The sequence below is a fragment of the Chiloscyllium plagiosum genome, unplaced genomic scaffold (genome assembly GCF_037043375.1).
Source record: "Chiloscyllium plagiosum isolate Xiang-an unplaced genomic scaffold, Cpla_swu_hap1 HiC_scaffold_18, whole genome shotgun sequence".
In the NCBI taxonomy this organism is placed as follows: domain Eukaryota; kingdom Metazoa; phylum Chordata; class Chondrichthyes; order Orectolobiformes; family Hemiscylliidae; genus Chiloscyllium; species Chiloscyllium plagiosum.
The window spans coordinates 49478238-49492618 of NW_028270156.1; the positions used below are offsets into that span (position 1 = coordinate 49478238).

At 39.2% G+C, this 14381-nt stretch overlaps 1 protein-coding gene and 1 long non-coding RNA gene across 2 annotated transcripts in view; one reads left to right on the plus strand and one right to left on the minus strand.

Annotated features, from left to right (window-relative positions):
- The window catches only part of syt8 (synaptotagmin VIII), a 74133-nt gene extending 66011 nt beyond the window's left edge, over nucleotides 1-8122 (plus strand). Inside the window, exons 7-9 of the mRNA XM_043705974.2 lie at nucleotides 3143-3260; nucleotides 4614-4747; nucleotides 6479-8122. Coding sequence (XP_043561909.1) covers nucleotides 3143-3260; nucleotides 4614-4747; nucleotides 6479-6709 — 483 coding nt within the window. The 3' untranslated portion in view covers nucleotides 6710-8122. The remainder of the gene's footprint in view (nucleotides 1-3142; nucleotides 3261-4613; nucleotides 4748-6478) is intronic.
- Nucleotides 1924-13808, minus strand: LOC148146975 (uncharacterized). The gene is made up of 3 exons (XR_015760186.1): nucleotides 13734-13808; nucleotides 13577-13656; nucleotides 1924-2523 (listed from the first exon to the last, which is right to left on the minus strand). It is a non-coding gene; the product is annotated as an uncharacterized LOC148146975 (long non-coding RNA).
- Between the last annotated feature and the right edge of the window lie 573 nt (nucleotides 13809-14381).

A 14381-nucleotide genomic window follows, 5' to 3' on the forward strand; every position in this document is an offset into this window, starting at 1 on the left:
CTGGAAAGAGAAATGAGAGCAGGACTGGATTGAGTCCAGGTCCAGTGCCATTTTCTTGCCAAAACCCTTTGTCCAGCTTCAATATAAAAGTTGAGAGTTATTCGAGCGCAACCATCTCTTGTGCAGCAACACTAAAACGTTGAACGTATGCCTTTAAGTGAGGAGAGAAACAAATATGGAGCAAAACATTTTCCTCATGTAATAAAGTACATTCAGTGGCACTTAAGTTCCATAGACTGTTCAAGGGAAGTTGGAGTGGGTGGTGCTCAATGGGCTGAGAAGTTGTCAGGTCAGAGTGTGAGTAGTCTATTCACTCCAATGCCTTGCCCATCGGAGCTTAGAGAATCAAGTATTGGCTTGTGGGCAGGTGGCCAATCATCCGTGTGACAGTGACTAGCCACCCATTTAGGCTATCAACTCAGGAGTCAGGTAGCTGAGGGATTATCCAGTGAACGTCTTGTTATTACTTGTGTCAGCCGCAAAGCAGTAAATAAATAAAGGCAAATGCTGCAAACTTCAGCAATGACTCTATTGTTACATGCTATCAAGGCCCTAGAGATTTCTTATCTTCTCAAAATTGCTAGAAAGCATTCACAAACCTTATATTGTTTGACACACAAAATATGGAAAAAAATTGCCTGTAATTGTCTCTTTGAACTCCTGTGAAGGTGATGGTTATACTCCCAGAAGGAATCTTCAATAACAGTGACAGAGATATACCATACAATAAACAATCCTCAAACAGAACAACTGAGGAAATGTACAGTGATTTTCCCAATACTGCAATTATTGAGGCTAAATAAAAGCATCCAAAGTAAAGGTTAAAGTAAAGAATCTACACATTTCAACCTGGATTTACAGACAGATTGAGAATAAAAATGTTCTGATTCTGGTTAAACATGCAGTGCATAAAACTCCATGTGTGGAAGCAAATCTACCCCATGGAGAGGTGCAGATTCCATTTAACTGCACATTCAACTGTATGTACCTCCCCATTTCTGTAGAATTTGCAAAATACGTCATCATACTACTTCTGAGCTCATAGGTATCGGTTCTGACCAAAACTTTTGCCGCTGAAACAGAAAGTTGTTAGTTCAAGTCCCACCCTAATAAAAGTCAAGGAAGAAATGCTGCTTTCCTGATGTGATACGAAACTAAGGCTTGTCTTCTTATTGCTTTCAAAGATTCCAGGCATTACTTTGAGGGCATGCACAGATCTCCCTTGTGTATAAGGTTTTCTTAGTTTCCTGCTCCTCAATTAACACCTCTGAAGCAGATTTTCTGGCCAATATCACTTAGTTATTTGTGAGGCTTCTCCTTATTCAAATTGTGTGTTGTATTTCAACAATGACTATATTTAAAAGCAATTCAGGATGTCCTAGCTTGTGAAACATGAAAGTGGACACAATTTAAAATTAAAATCTAAAATATTGATACGAACAGTGAAGGGATGTTCTTCAAGAATGGAATGTGAGAGAACGCTATTCCCTAATTCTGAGTCTGGAAAAACTGAACTTCCCTCTGAGTTTGTTTTCTTCCTCTCTGCCAATTTTCATAGTTTTCTTTCCTGTTAATTCCATTCATTTTGACATTTTTAGTAAACTTCAAATGCATTGCATTTCTTGCCTGGCGTCTGCTACGTCTGTGACTCCATAACAAAAAAAGTTCCTGATGTTTGTCAAGCATGACTATTATTTCATAATTCACACAAACTACTTTTAACAATCATTTCTTTTTCTAGAAACACAATAATTTGATTTTTTAAAAGCTCTTTTTTTGTCTACCTCAGATATTAAACTGTTAGACTTGTCAGTTTAAAGATTTAATCTGATTTCGTTCTTAAAATAAACCACTCTCTAGTCCTTCAACTTGCCACTAAATAAACATTTGAAATAAAGGAGGAATATCAAATGTTGGCTTACCTGGAATGGGGGTCATGAGGGGTGAAGGGGTAGTGTCCTGGAGGCATGGAAGTCCAGATTTACTGTCAAGCTGCAGAGACTTCATCCATGATGTCCAGCAACATTACTGGTAAGCTCCCTGCTTGAATGTCAGCCTGATTTCCACTCAGTAGAACTTGGTGGGTGCTCGTGAAGAAGTTATAGAGTCAATTGAGGTCCAAAGCCAACCTTCAGTTGGGGTAGTGGTTCTAATCCCAGGTAGGTTGGACAGTGTGCCTGATCGCTGGGTCGGGTGGGGTCAATAATTGGAGGTCTGAGGGACCAGATTTTGGGGCTGTGCGTTTTCAGATTGGAAGCCTGTGAAATCAGAGCAGGGTTGGTGAGGAGGCTTTGAGGGAGAGATTGGATGGCCTTAGAGGAAGTTGGGAGGCCTGAGGTGGGAGCACAGACTTTGTGAAGGAAGTCAAGGGAAGGTCATATTGGGTTCACCTGACATTAGATCCAGTAGATTATGTTCTTTCCTCCTGTGTCTAGGAGTCCAGTATCCTGGAGCATTATTTCACAAACATAGAAATCAGCACAGCATTAGGTGCAGATGTGGAAAACTGGAACTGTTCAGAATCTGAAATAAAAACACACAATGCTACAGGTATGACGAGGCTATTGACAGCATCTGAAATGGAAAATGACAAATTTACATGTCAAGTTAAAATCCTTAATTGGTTAAGATTTATTTTCTGCTTATAAGAAAGATGATACCTTTAAGGAGAAGCTACATGTGGAGTCATAGAGATGTGCAGCACGGAAACAAACCCCTCAGTCCAACTCATCCATGCAGACCAGATGTCCTAACCTGATCTAGTCCCATTTGTCAGCACTTGACCCATATCCCGCCAAACCCTTCCTATTCATATACCCATCCAGATGCCTTTTAAATGTTGTAATTGTATCAGCCTCCACCACTTCCTCTGGTAGCTCATTCCATACATGCACCACTCTTTGTATGAAAAAGTTGCCCCTTCAGCCCTTTTTAAATCTTGCCGCTGTCACCCTAAATCTATGCCCTCTAGGTTCATGCAAATGTTTACAATGATCAGAGATGAAATTTCATGTCAAATAACAGTTACCAAAATGGTTTTGGCTGCTTAGCTCTATTGGTAACAATGATTCCTCAATTGTCTTTCCTTTCTATGCTATTGTCTGAATATTGCTGACTTTATCTTGTTTGGTTTCTTCATTAGCAAGTGAAACTTGGTGATATCTGCTTCTCCCTCCGTTATGTTCCCACTTCGAACAAGTTGACGATTATAATTTTAGAAGCCAAGAACCTGAGGATAATGGATAAAGATGGTTTATCTGGTGAGTTCTGACTGCACACTTGTGACTGCAAGGTTCGCTGAGCTTATTTCTTTCACAACATTTGTTTAAAACAGTCTGCCAACCCTCATGTTTGCTGTTTCCATACTGATTATAAATACTACTTGTAGAATATCATTCAAGCATCAGTCTTACGAAGTAAAATTGGAATAGGCCGAGTGCAAACCCATAGTATTTTGCTTGTGGCTACTGGCTTTGAAATTGGTCTTGGGTAGTAGCTTTAAAAAGGTGTTAGTAAGTTGGTAACTTGGCCTATCAGAAATGCTCATTGGGAGAGGGGCAGAAAGAGAGCAGAGGAAAAAAAGGAAGTGCAGAAAGCAGTCACTGGAGAGATCAGAAGAAAAAAATGCTGATCTGGCGACGAGTAATGGAAGGCTAGAGAGGGGGAGGAGAGAAAAGCAGGACAGAGAAAAGGGAAGGCAGACAGAAATAATGAACAGAGGAACAGAAGAGAGAGATAGAGGGAAAGAGAGAGAGGAGGTGATGTTTGAGAGATAGAGGAAAAAGATTGAGGGGGTTCTATCTTGTTCCGCAAATTATTCCCAGGTAATTTCCATTCTGTTTGTAATGCATTCACAGATAATTGCTACTGTCTGTAGTCTTTGCCCTGATCTTTGTTGTCTTGTCTGTAATGTTTTAATGGATTATCCACTATTCCTACAGTTTTGCCCATTTATTTGCTTCCCTCTGTTAACATGTTCCAGCAGTCTGTTATTCTACACCCAATGTACTGACAACACTGTTGTTAAAAACCAAACCCCAGTGGTATAATTGTGGATATAACACACCCAAAGCTGTTATCGTTTTGTGGATCAATTGCACTCAGAATTCTCTATATTTAGCATTACGTCCAGGAGAGATACCCATCATTACTCATAGAATTAAGGGAATTTTGACTTCAGATGATAGCATAACTCATATAAATATCAGTTTGAGCACTTGCTGCACATCTCCTCTAATATTTATTTCCATTGAAGTTAAAAGAAAATAAAATTGGCAGAGGAATTTTCAAGCAGTGTCATGCTTACACTGTCATCTAAAACCAAAATTACTCCAGATTAAGTGAAAAGTAAAACAATGATCACATATCACTCTGTAATGAATATACAAGTCCTGTACCTGTACCTGTCAAGAAACAGAGTCAAATATTTTCACTGTACCTGTATCATACAGTAAAAGCTCACATAGGGCAGTTTGTGATTAATTTTCTAACCAGTATCTTCAAAATGAATGTTACCTCATACTGTTGACGGACAAAGGCTGAATACAGAACCAAAAGGGATAATGTACTTTATTTTCACTGGTATTTGGAGGTATTCTTTATCATTTTTATAGACCCCTATGTGAAGATACGTCTGATGCTCAATAAGAAAAAGCTTAAGAAAAAGAAGACAACAGTTAAAAAGAACACCTTGAATCCATATTTCAATGAGTCCTTTACCTTCGATGTAACCTTTGAAGAAATACAGGTGAGAGGAATATCTGGAATAATTAAAAGTACTTTGCAGTAGATTACATTCAAACTTGCATGAAAATGATTTAAGCAGCTTCGACCTAATGGCAAGTAGATCACCATATGAAATGTGCAGTAATACAGTAGGGCACTATTGCACCAAACTGATATTGTCATCTATATGGAAGAGATACCATATAGAAATAGAAATGTTGTATCAGTGCCCTTCTGAGATTTTGATTTAACTACTCCATTGCAGAAGTATCTTAACTTAGTCCTGCCTTGATTACTGATCATGCAAGGTGAGCCCAATTCTATTCCTCCACTTTTACACTAATACAAACAAATCAACCATATCTTTGAAAGAGGGAAGATTTTACACTTCAGTACCTTTCCCTTATGTCTATCTCTAGGCTATCCACTTTTGATACTTGTGACCACAGACATCTGTATACCCTTTATGCTTATGCATGTAGATGTGCAATGGCAGTGTATTGACATTTGGTCTCAGTTCTCCTTTGTTAAAAGCTGCCTGAATTTTACCCAATTATTCCCCTTTCAGATGGTCAAGATTGGGAGCATGTACCAACTGATGAATTGTCTATTGGTACTCTAATCCTCTGTGTTACTCTCTCATCTTTATTGTTAATATATCTGCAAAGGGACATTGAATTTTAGCAATATTTAAATTATAATCTTCTCTCAACAAACTGAATTGTATTTTTGAACACAGTTCAGAAGTTAAATGAATATATAATGGAAAGAACAACTTCCTTACAAGATGAAAATAAAAAAAATTCCAAATCTGTGCCTTGTTTCATTGATCTCAAGTGAGGGAACAGTTGGGGCTGTTTGCGCCAGTATTCCTGATCTAGGGAATAGGGACAAAACACAACCTGCTACTTAGTGCTATTCAACATTCTGACTGGAAAGTATCTGTATCCCAATGCCTGTTTAGGACATGAGTGAGTTCCATTCTAATGTCATCCAACAACCTGCTCTCACTCACTAACAAAGAGTATTTACTTCAGTCCTGGGGAAGGAAGAAGGCATCTGCAAAAAATATGTTTCACCTATGCACTGCTTTTAATTTAGGAGAGCAAATTAAATGCTATCATAAATTACATATTAGTTGTCACGTCTGAATCTTCAGTCTCATCCCAGCCCACACTAACTCCCAGTCATATCTTCTTTCTGCTGTATATTACTGAAGTATGTGGAATGACTTTGAGTGCTTTAATGTAGCTCCAAGAGCACATGCTGCAAAACAAATTCAAAGTACTTTGTACTAAATTTGCAATCTCACCCAATTGCACATGATGGCTAGTATGAAAAATATTGTTTTGTAATGATTCTGGTGAAAGCTGAGTGGGTGTAAATGCTGGGATGAGATCTCAAGTATTTTACTTTTCACTGTAGAAATGTCAAAACTGCTACTGCAATTTCTTTCAATGTTCTAATGCGGGCACATTATAGAGGCATCATTTCCTGAAGAAGGGCTTATGCCTGAAAAGTCGATTCTCCTGCTCCTTGGATGCTGCCTGGCCTGCTGTGTTTTTCCAGCAACATTATAGCGGCAGAACAGAAAATGACATACTCTGGCATATCTCATTGTACTGGGAATTCTTCTCCATTTCACACCATTAGCATCTTGATTAACATGAAATCCATGAGGAAATGTAAAAACGTAAATGAATTTCAACTGTCTCTAACGTTTCCTGTTTTTGTTTTCTCTTTCACCATACAGAAAGTACAGTTAGTGATCTCTGTGTGGGATCATGATAAGCTGTCAAAGAACGATGCCATTGGAAAGTTATTTCTTGGTTGTGATGCTACAGGAAATCAGCTACGCCACTGGTCCGACATGCTGGCCAATCCCAGACGACCAATAGCGCAATGGCACACTCTGCAACCCAAGGAGGAAGTGGACAAAGCACTCAAAGCACTTGGGATGAAATCTCGTTTCCAAATTTTCTAGTGTATTGACCCTATTGAAACCAATATAATTTCTACCCTGTCATAAATTATAAACTTAGCTGTTTCAGATAAATCTGTACACCTTTGCTAAGAAACACTCCTGATCCAGCTGTGTTCTAAGAACTGAATCAAAGTGAACAAGGTGAGATGTATTACATTACGACCTCAAACTATCTGAAAGCACAACAGAGAATGCAATATAAATACAATATATTTACAACTTTATAATCCTTATTATACTGGTAAAGCTTATTCCATTACTGGGTGCAGTGCAGTTCAGAAACCCTGAATACTTGGCATTTTTTTCACTGTCCTGGAATATGCAACTAAATTGAAATAAATAGAAGACAGTGGATTGTTTGGAATGTACACCTTAATTGAAGTATTTTATATTTTAACATTGATTGATTTATATTTATCCTTTGGTTCCTTACATCAAATTACTACTTCAACGGATCATTATTTTCATGATTTCAGTTTAATCGTACATAAAATAATGATACTAACAGGTCTCCCTCGTAGTGGTAGACTAAGTGGATCCAATTTGAATCTGGTCTTTGATATAGGTGAACCAACTGATCTCCAGGACAGCAGTTGGAACAGTGTTCGGGAGAGTGTAAAAAATTATCCAGAGTTTTGGTTTTGGGCAATATCCACTGGCCATTGCTAGAAAATGTGTAGGTGGATGTCAGCTCTGCCATGATGTACTTCACATTTGATAATTTCTAAGGGCTTCTTAAAAACTGTTTAATTAACCAAGATATTGAAGGCTTCATGCATCTTTGACAATGATAATAAATTGACGGAGACTCCAAAAATCCATGGGATGTTGCAGAGGTCACTTGTCAACAGGAGATCAAAAAAGCCCATGAACAAAAGCCAGAACCAAGTTCCATGGGTTTGTGACAATTTCTGAAGATTTTTAATCGACCAGTATATGCCCTTAACAAGGTAAAGGTTCTAGGATGAGAAAGGGGCAGGTGTGAAGGCTACGAATAGAATTGGATGCTGGGGCTTCCTGTGCCTAGCAGTTTGGCTGGTTCAGTCAGTATCTGGCAGATCTCTGCATCAGAAATGAGTGAGTGTGAAATGGAATATCATCTTCCAGATGACCAAAGAAAAGCAGCCAGGACCAAATGGAAGAACAGAATTTTGAAAATAATTGATTTAATTTACAATTCTTTATTTTCCATGACTAATTACAAGTGAATTATTTTTATGTAACTAACCACCTAGCAAATTAATGTTTCCTTTAGTTTATATGCTCTCCTTTAATTGCACAATTTCTGATCTTTACTCATTTTAATCAATGCTTGTTAATGCTTTCTTCTGAAGTATTGAAGAAGTTCTTTAACATGGTCTTCTACTTTGCTGTATTTTCACATAGTTTGAACTAAAGATTCAGCATGTTGCTTCTCATTTTAACTTATTTACCTTTTCCCTTCACCTCATTAAGTTTCCCATAAGATACAAGTTTTTTAGAAGCCCAGCCTTATCTTCTGATTCGTGGCAATATCTTGCACATTTACCTTGACTTTGGACCTGAATTTTTCAATAATAATTTCAGTTAAATGGTTCAGGGAAAGATTGTCCTTTACTATGATGGATTATATGTGAGCTGAATTCTACAGACAAACCAAATGTGATTTCCTTTGCCATCAAGACTGCATTTGACTGAGTGATATATCAAGGAGTCCCAGTAAAAATAGACTCAATAGGAATTGGAGGAACTCTCTCCACTGGTTGGTGCATACCTGGCACATTGAAAGATGGTTGTGATTGTTGGAGGTCAGTCATCTCAGTTCCAGGACATCACTGCAGGGGTTCCTCAGGATAGTGTTCAACATCCAACCGTCTTCAGCTGCTTCATCAATGACCTTCCCTCCACCATTAGGTCAGAAATGGGCAAGTTCATTGATGATTTCACAATGTTCAGCATGATTCAGACATCCTCAGATACTGAAACTAACCATGTTCAAATGCAGTGAGACCTGGGCAATGTCTAGCTTTGTACTGATGAGTAGCAAGCAACATCTACACCACACAAATATTCATCTACAAGGAAAGAGAATATATCCATCACTCCTTGACATCCAAAAGCATTATGATCACTGTATGACCCATAGTGATGGGTATCAACTATCAACAGCCTTTTGATTACCGTTAATGAGAAATTAAATTGGACTAGCCATATAAATTCAGTAGCTAGGTATCCTGCAAAAAATAACTTGCATCTTCCATCTACAAGTCACAAGTCAGGACTGTGATGGAATATTCTCCACTTGCCTGGATGAGTGCAGCTCCAACAACACTCAAGAAGCTTGACACCATCCAGGACAAAACAACCCACTTAACCGGAACTATAGCTACAAATGTTTACTTCTTCCAGCACTGTGCTGAGTAGCCACACTGCAGACATTCACCAAAGCTTCTTGGATAGCACCTTCCAAATTCGTGATCACCATCATCTGGAATGACAAGGGTGGTAGATATATGGGAACACCGACATCTGCATGTTCCCCTCCAAGCCACCCACCTGACTTGGAAACCTATCACTGTTCGTTTATGTCACAAGATTAAAATCCTGGAACTCCTTCCCTCGTGATATTGTGGGTCTACCTCCTCCAAATAGACAGCAACAGTTGAAGAAGGCAGTCCCTCACCATCACCTTCTCAATGGCAGCTAGGAACAGGCAATAAATGCTGACCCAGCCACATCCTACATGGTACCAAATCGCATGAATGAATAATTTAAAAATGTTGTGCCCTTGGACTTCTATCTACTGCAGTTGGAATAATATTTGAATGTATGTATAATCAGTTGTGATTATATATTTTGGAATAGTTCTTATAATCCTGGAAAAAGTTCCTCATCCATCCCTTTTATATCAGAATTGCCATTACTATCAAAGAAAAGTCCTATTAATCTTCATAAAGTAACCTTGACATGTATTGAAACTGTTAGGTTTCTAGTTTCATGGGAGAATTTCTCATGTTCCCGTTGTGAACATAATTCACACATGAAAGACTTTTAACAGTGTTTAAAACAAATCCCAATGGAGGCACCATTCTAAAATAAAAAGATTAGTGCATAAGTAAAAAACTGACTGTTGCGCTTTGTATTGGGCAGAGCTTCAGTATCCTAGGGTCAAGGAAGGCAAATATGAAGCAAGGGTTCTATTGGCATTGACACTGGTGTAATAAATGGGTACATTAAAATGTCAAAGTAACAAATTTGAAAATGTAGTGGCATATGAGCGTGGCGTGAAAAATTTGCTCAAATACAAGGAAAGGAGAATACCAGTTACCTTGGTGAGCCTGTTCCACCATTTGGTTAGGCTTTCATATATTCAACCTCAATTCCTTACATTTCTTCCCACAGAACCACTGTGCTGCATCATCTGCATCTCCTCAGATATTAAAGCAGTTCATGTCCAAATGCAGCAAGGCCTGCCTTGGATGAATAAGTGGCAAGTAACATTTGCACTGCACAACTACCAGGAAATGACCATCTTCAACAAGAGAGACTCTAACCTTTGCCTTTTGATATTCAGTGGCATTAACATTGTAGCTGTAGCAATGATCAAACAGCTGCTTTGTTCTGGATAGTATCTAGCGTCTTGAATATTGTTGGAGCTGCACTCATATAGGCAAATGGGGAGTATTCTATCACATTTCTAACATGTGCCTTGGAGATGGTAGACACGCTTTGGAGAGTCAGGAATTGGGTTACTCACTGTAGAATTCCTTGCCTCTGGCCTGCTTTTATTGCTACAGTGTATATATGATTAGCTCAGTTCTGTGTCTAATCTCACCTTTGTCTTTTGACATTCAATGGCATTAACATCACTGAACAACCCACTATCAGCATACTAAGGGTTAATATTGACCACAAACTTAATTGGACTAACCATATATACACTGTAGCAATAAAAGCAGAACAGAGGCTAGGAATTCTGCAGTGAGTAACTCACCTCCTGACTCTCCAAAGTGTGCTTACCATCTACAAAGCACAATTTAGGAGTGTGACAGAATACTCAACATTTGCCTATATAAGTGCAGCCCCCAACAATATTTAAGACTTTTAACACCATCCAGGACAAAGCAGCTGATTGATCATCACTACAGATACAAACCTTTACACCCTCCATCACCGACACACATTAGCAGAGTGGGTACCACCTACAAGATGCACTGCAGAATTTCAGCAAGACTCCTAAGACAGTAACTTCCAATCACATCATCAATACCATCTGAAATGACAAGAGGAGCAGATAATGGGAATGCCACCACCTTCGAGTTCCCTCCAAACCACTTACCATTCTGACTCGGAAATATATCACTGTTCCTTGAGAGTCACTGAGTCAAAGTTCTGGAACTCTTTTCCTAATGGTATTTTAGGTCTACCTGCACCCAATGGACTGCAACAGTTCAGGAAGGCAGCTCACCACCATCCTCTCAAGGGCAACTTGGGACAAGCAATAAATGCAGACCCAGAAAAAGAAGTTAAATATTACACGTAACACAAAATCGGTCAGATAGGTGGCCGTGAAGAGGATGGTTGTCAATTTCAGGAACATATCAATGGTTTGGTTAATTGGACCGTAAAAAGGGAATTGGATTTGAGTATAGAGAAGTGCAACTTTATGCATTTGGATAAGACAAACAAGGCAAAGGCATACACACTAAATGGGAGAGTATTGAGAGGGTTAGAACAAGTGAGATACCTTTGAATGCATATCCACATTTAGCTAAAGGTTGCAGGATAGACATATCAGATTTTAAATACACCATATGGAAAGCACTCCTTCATTGGGTAAGATATTGAATGCAAGAGTTGGGATGTAATGTTGTGATTATGTAAGGCACTGTTTAGGCCAAACTGTAGTTTTGCAAATCCTTTTGATCACCACAATTTTGGGAAGGACATAATTGATCTTGAGAGAGAGGACAGGAGAGTTTTACAAGAATAGTGCTAGTGTTTAAAACTTGCAGTGAGATGGAAAGATTGAATAGGTTAGGGTTGTTCTCTTTAGATCATCGAAGGCCAAAATGTGGCTTAATTACACTGTACAAAACAATCATGAGCTTGGATACAGTGGACAGAGAAGACTTGTTTCTCTTTATGGAGAGGTTAATATCAGGGGCTACATATTTAGATTAGATTACCTACAGTGTGGAAACAGGCCCTTCGGCCCAACTAGTCCACACCGACCCACCAAAGAGTAACCCACCCATACCCAATTCCCTCTGAAAAATGCACCGAACACTATGGGCAATTTAGCACAGCCAATTCACCTGACCTGCACATCTTTGGATTGTGTAGATTAGATTACATTAGATTACAGGGAGGAAACCGGACCAAACCCACGCAGACACAGGGAGAATATGCAAACTCCACACAGACAGTCGCCTGAGGCTGGAATTGAACCTGGAACCCTGGTGCTGTGAGGCAGCAGTGCTAACCACTGAGCCACTGTGCTGCCCCAAAGATTGTTTAGATTCCCTACAGTATGGAAACAGGCCCTTCAGTCCAACGGGTCCACACCAACCTTTTGAACAGTAACCCACCCAGACCCATTCCCCTACCCTATATTTACTCCTGACTAATGCACTGAACACTATGGGTAATTTAGCATGGTCAATTCACTTGACCTGCACATCTTTAGATTATGGGAGGAAACCAGAGCACCTGGAGGAAACCCACACAAGCACAAGAGAGAATGTGCAAACTGCACACAGACAGTTGCACAAGGCTGGAATCGAACCTGGGATCCTGGTGTCATGATGCAGCAGTGCTAACCACTGAGCCACCATGCCACCAAACAATACTGTGACTCTCAAAGATGTGTTTTGTCCTGGTTTATTTTAGAAAGAGATGGGGGTGGGGGCAGGTGATGAACAGCCCATGAGAAAATAAACAACTTCTGAAGCCTTCTTTGTTTTTTAAGTTTGAACAATGGAAGCAGCCTGAACGGGTGTGGTCAAGCTCCCACAGAACCAGGCATTTTAGGGTACTGTTGGGGTCTTGAAGAAGTGGAAGTTAATTTTTTCCCTTGCTTGGTTACAGCCACAAGCTGGGGGTTCTCTATCTGCTACGGGAGTTGCATGTGAGATAATCGATGTTCTGAATTTGCCTTTTGTGAAGGGTGTGTATCTAGGATGTTACTATTTTGGAACAGTTACTGCTTAGTAGTAAAATAATCTATTATTCTCTTATGTTTTCCAATAGAGTCAAGCTATTCTAAGTTCCTCTTTCTTTAGTTGTACTTTAACTCCGGTGTGATGAAATAAGTTGTGTTTTACTTAACGTCAAGTAGTTTGACCAATCAAATTGCATCTGGAACACAGCAACTCACATTTACCTTTCAAAGAAGAAGAAAGTTAGGGTCTAGGCTACCTTCTGCATGTATTGTGAGACACTCTGGTCTGGTCCATAGCAAAAATGAATGGTGGAAAGCTTAGGGAGAGCATGAGGAATCAACAGAAGTTTGTGGGTGTCTGGAATTCACCGGCCAGTTTGCTGGTGGAGATGGAAACCCTCAACTCATTTAAAGGAAACCTGGACCTGAACCTAAAGTGCTGTAACCTGCAAGGCTACAGCCCAGATGTTGGTATGTGATATTAGACTGGGCAGCTAGTTTATTCAGCTAGTACACATATGATGGCCTGAATGATATCACTCTGAGCTTCAGCTTTCTTAAGGTTCTATGGTTTTGTCTGAACTATAGTAGCCATCAAGCTAGATATAATCTGCTGTCAATCATGAGCCAAGGAGTTAATTAAACACACATGGTATGTCTGTCTACAATGTAATATCAATCAGATAAAAAAAGACCATGTTAGAATGATATAAAAAGTGATTCACCTCGTATAGGATATTGAGGGTTGGCCAGGAATGGTTGACCAGAATCTCTGGAAGAGTCCTCAAGGAGAATCAATGCTTTCCTAAGTAAAGATCAGAAAATTAAGGGAAAAACAAATGTTGCAATTTCTAAGCCAACATTAAAAATGAAACAACTTACCTATGATATTGTATGCATACAAACAATTTCAGGAGCTGGCAGAAAGTTTTCTGCACTTGATTCATTGTGAGAGCTGGCCTATTTCTTTCCATCAGGATTTCCCTCTCTAATGAACCTTTTGTTGTTCATCTTTTATGAGACACTGCGGACTAAAATAGCAATGTCGTTTTAACGTCATTTCATTCCTAAGGTGAAAGCTAGAAGGCCTATGAAATGAGGTACTGCATGACTCATTTCCTAAATATGTTCCAAACACCTGCTGCAAGATCATTAAATGCAACCTCCATACAAGCAAGTAAAAGTATGACGCACTTTCGCTATTACTATTTAATAAGTACAGTGGCACACTATCATTAAATCAGGCCAATCACTGTCATTGTGAAGTTCTTTAGTCTTAACAAAAACCCTCATTTGAAACTATTTGTTATCCACTGATTCTAACTTTAGGCATTCCAGACATTTCAGGAGAGGACAGCAATGTGAATTTTGACCTTAGGGTAATAGGATGGCGAGAGAAGATTGTCTGGATGGACAAATGCGAAAGCGTCAGCCAAGGCTGCCCAGAGTGATTGATATCCTTCCCCTTGTGAGAAAGAGAAGATCAATTAACAAAGTAATACAAGCAACTTCAGATTCTTTCAGGTCAGG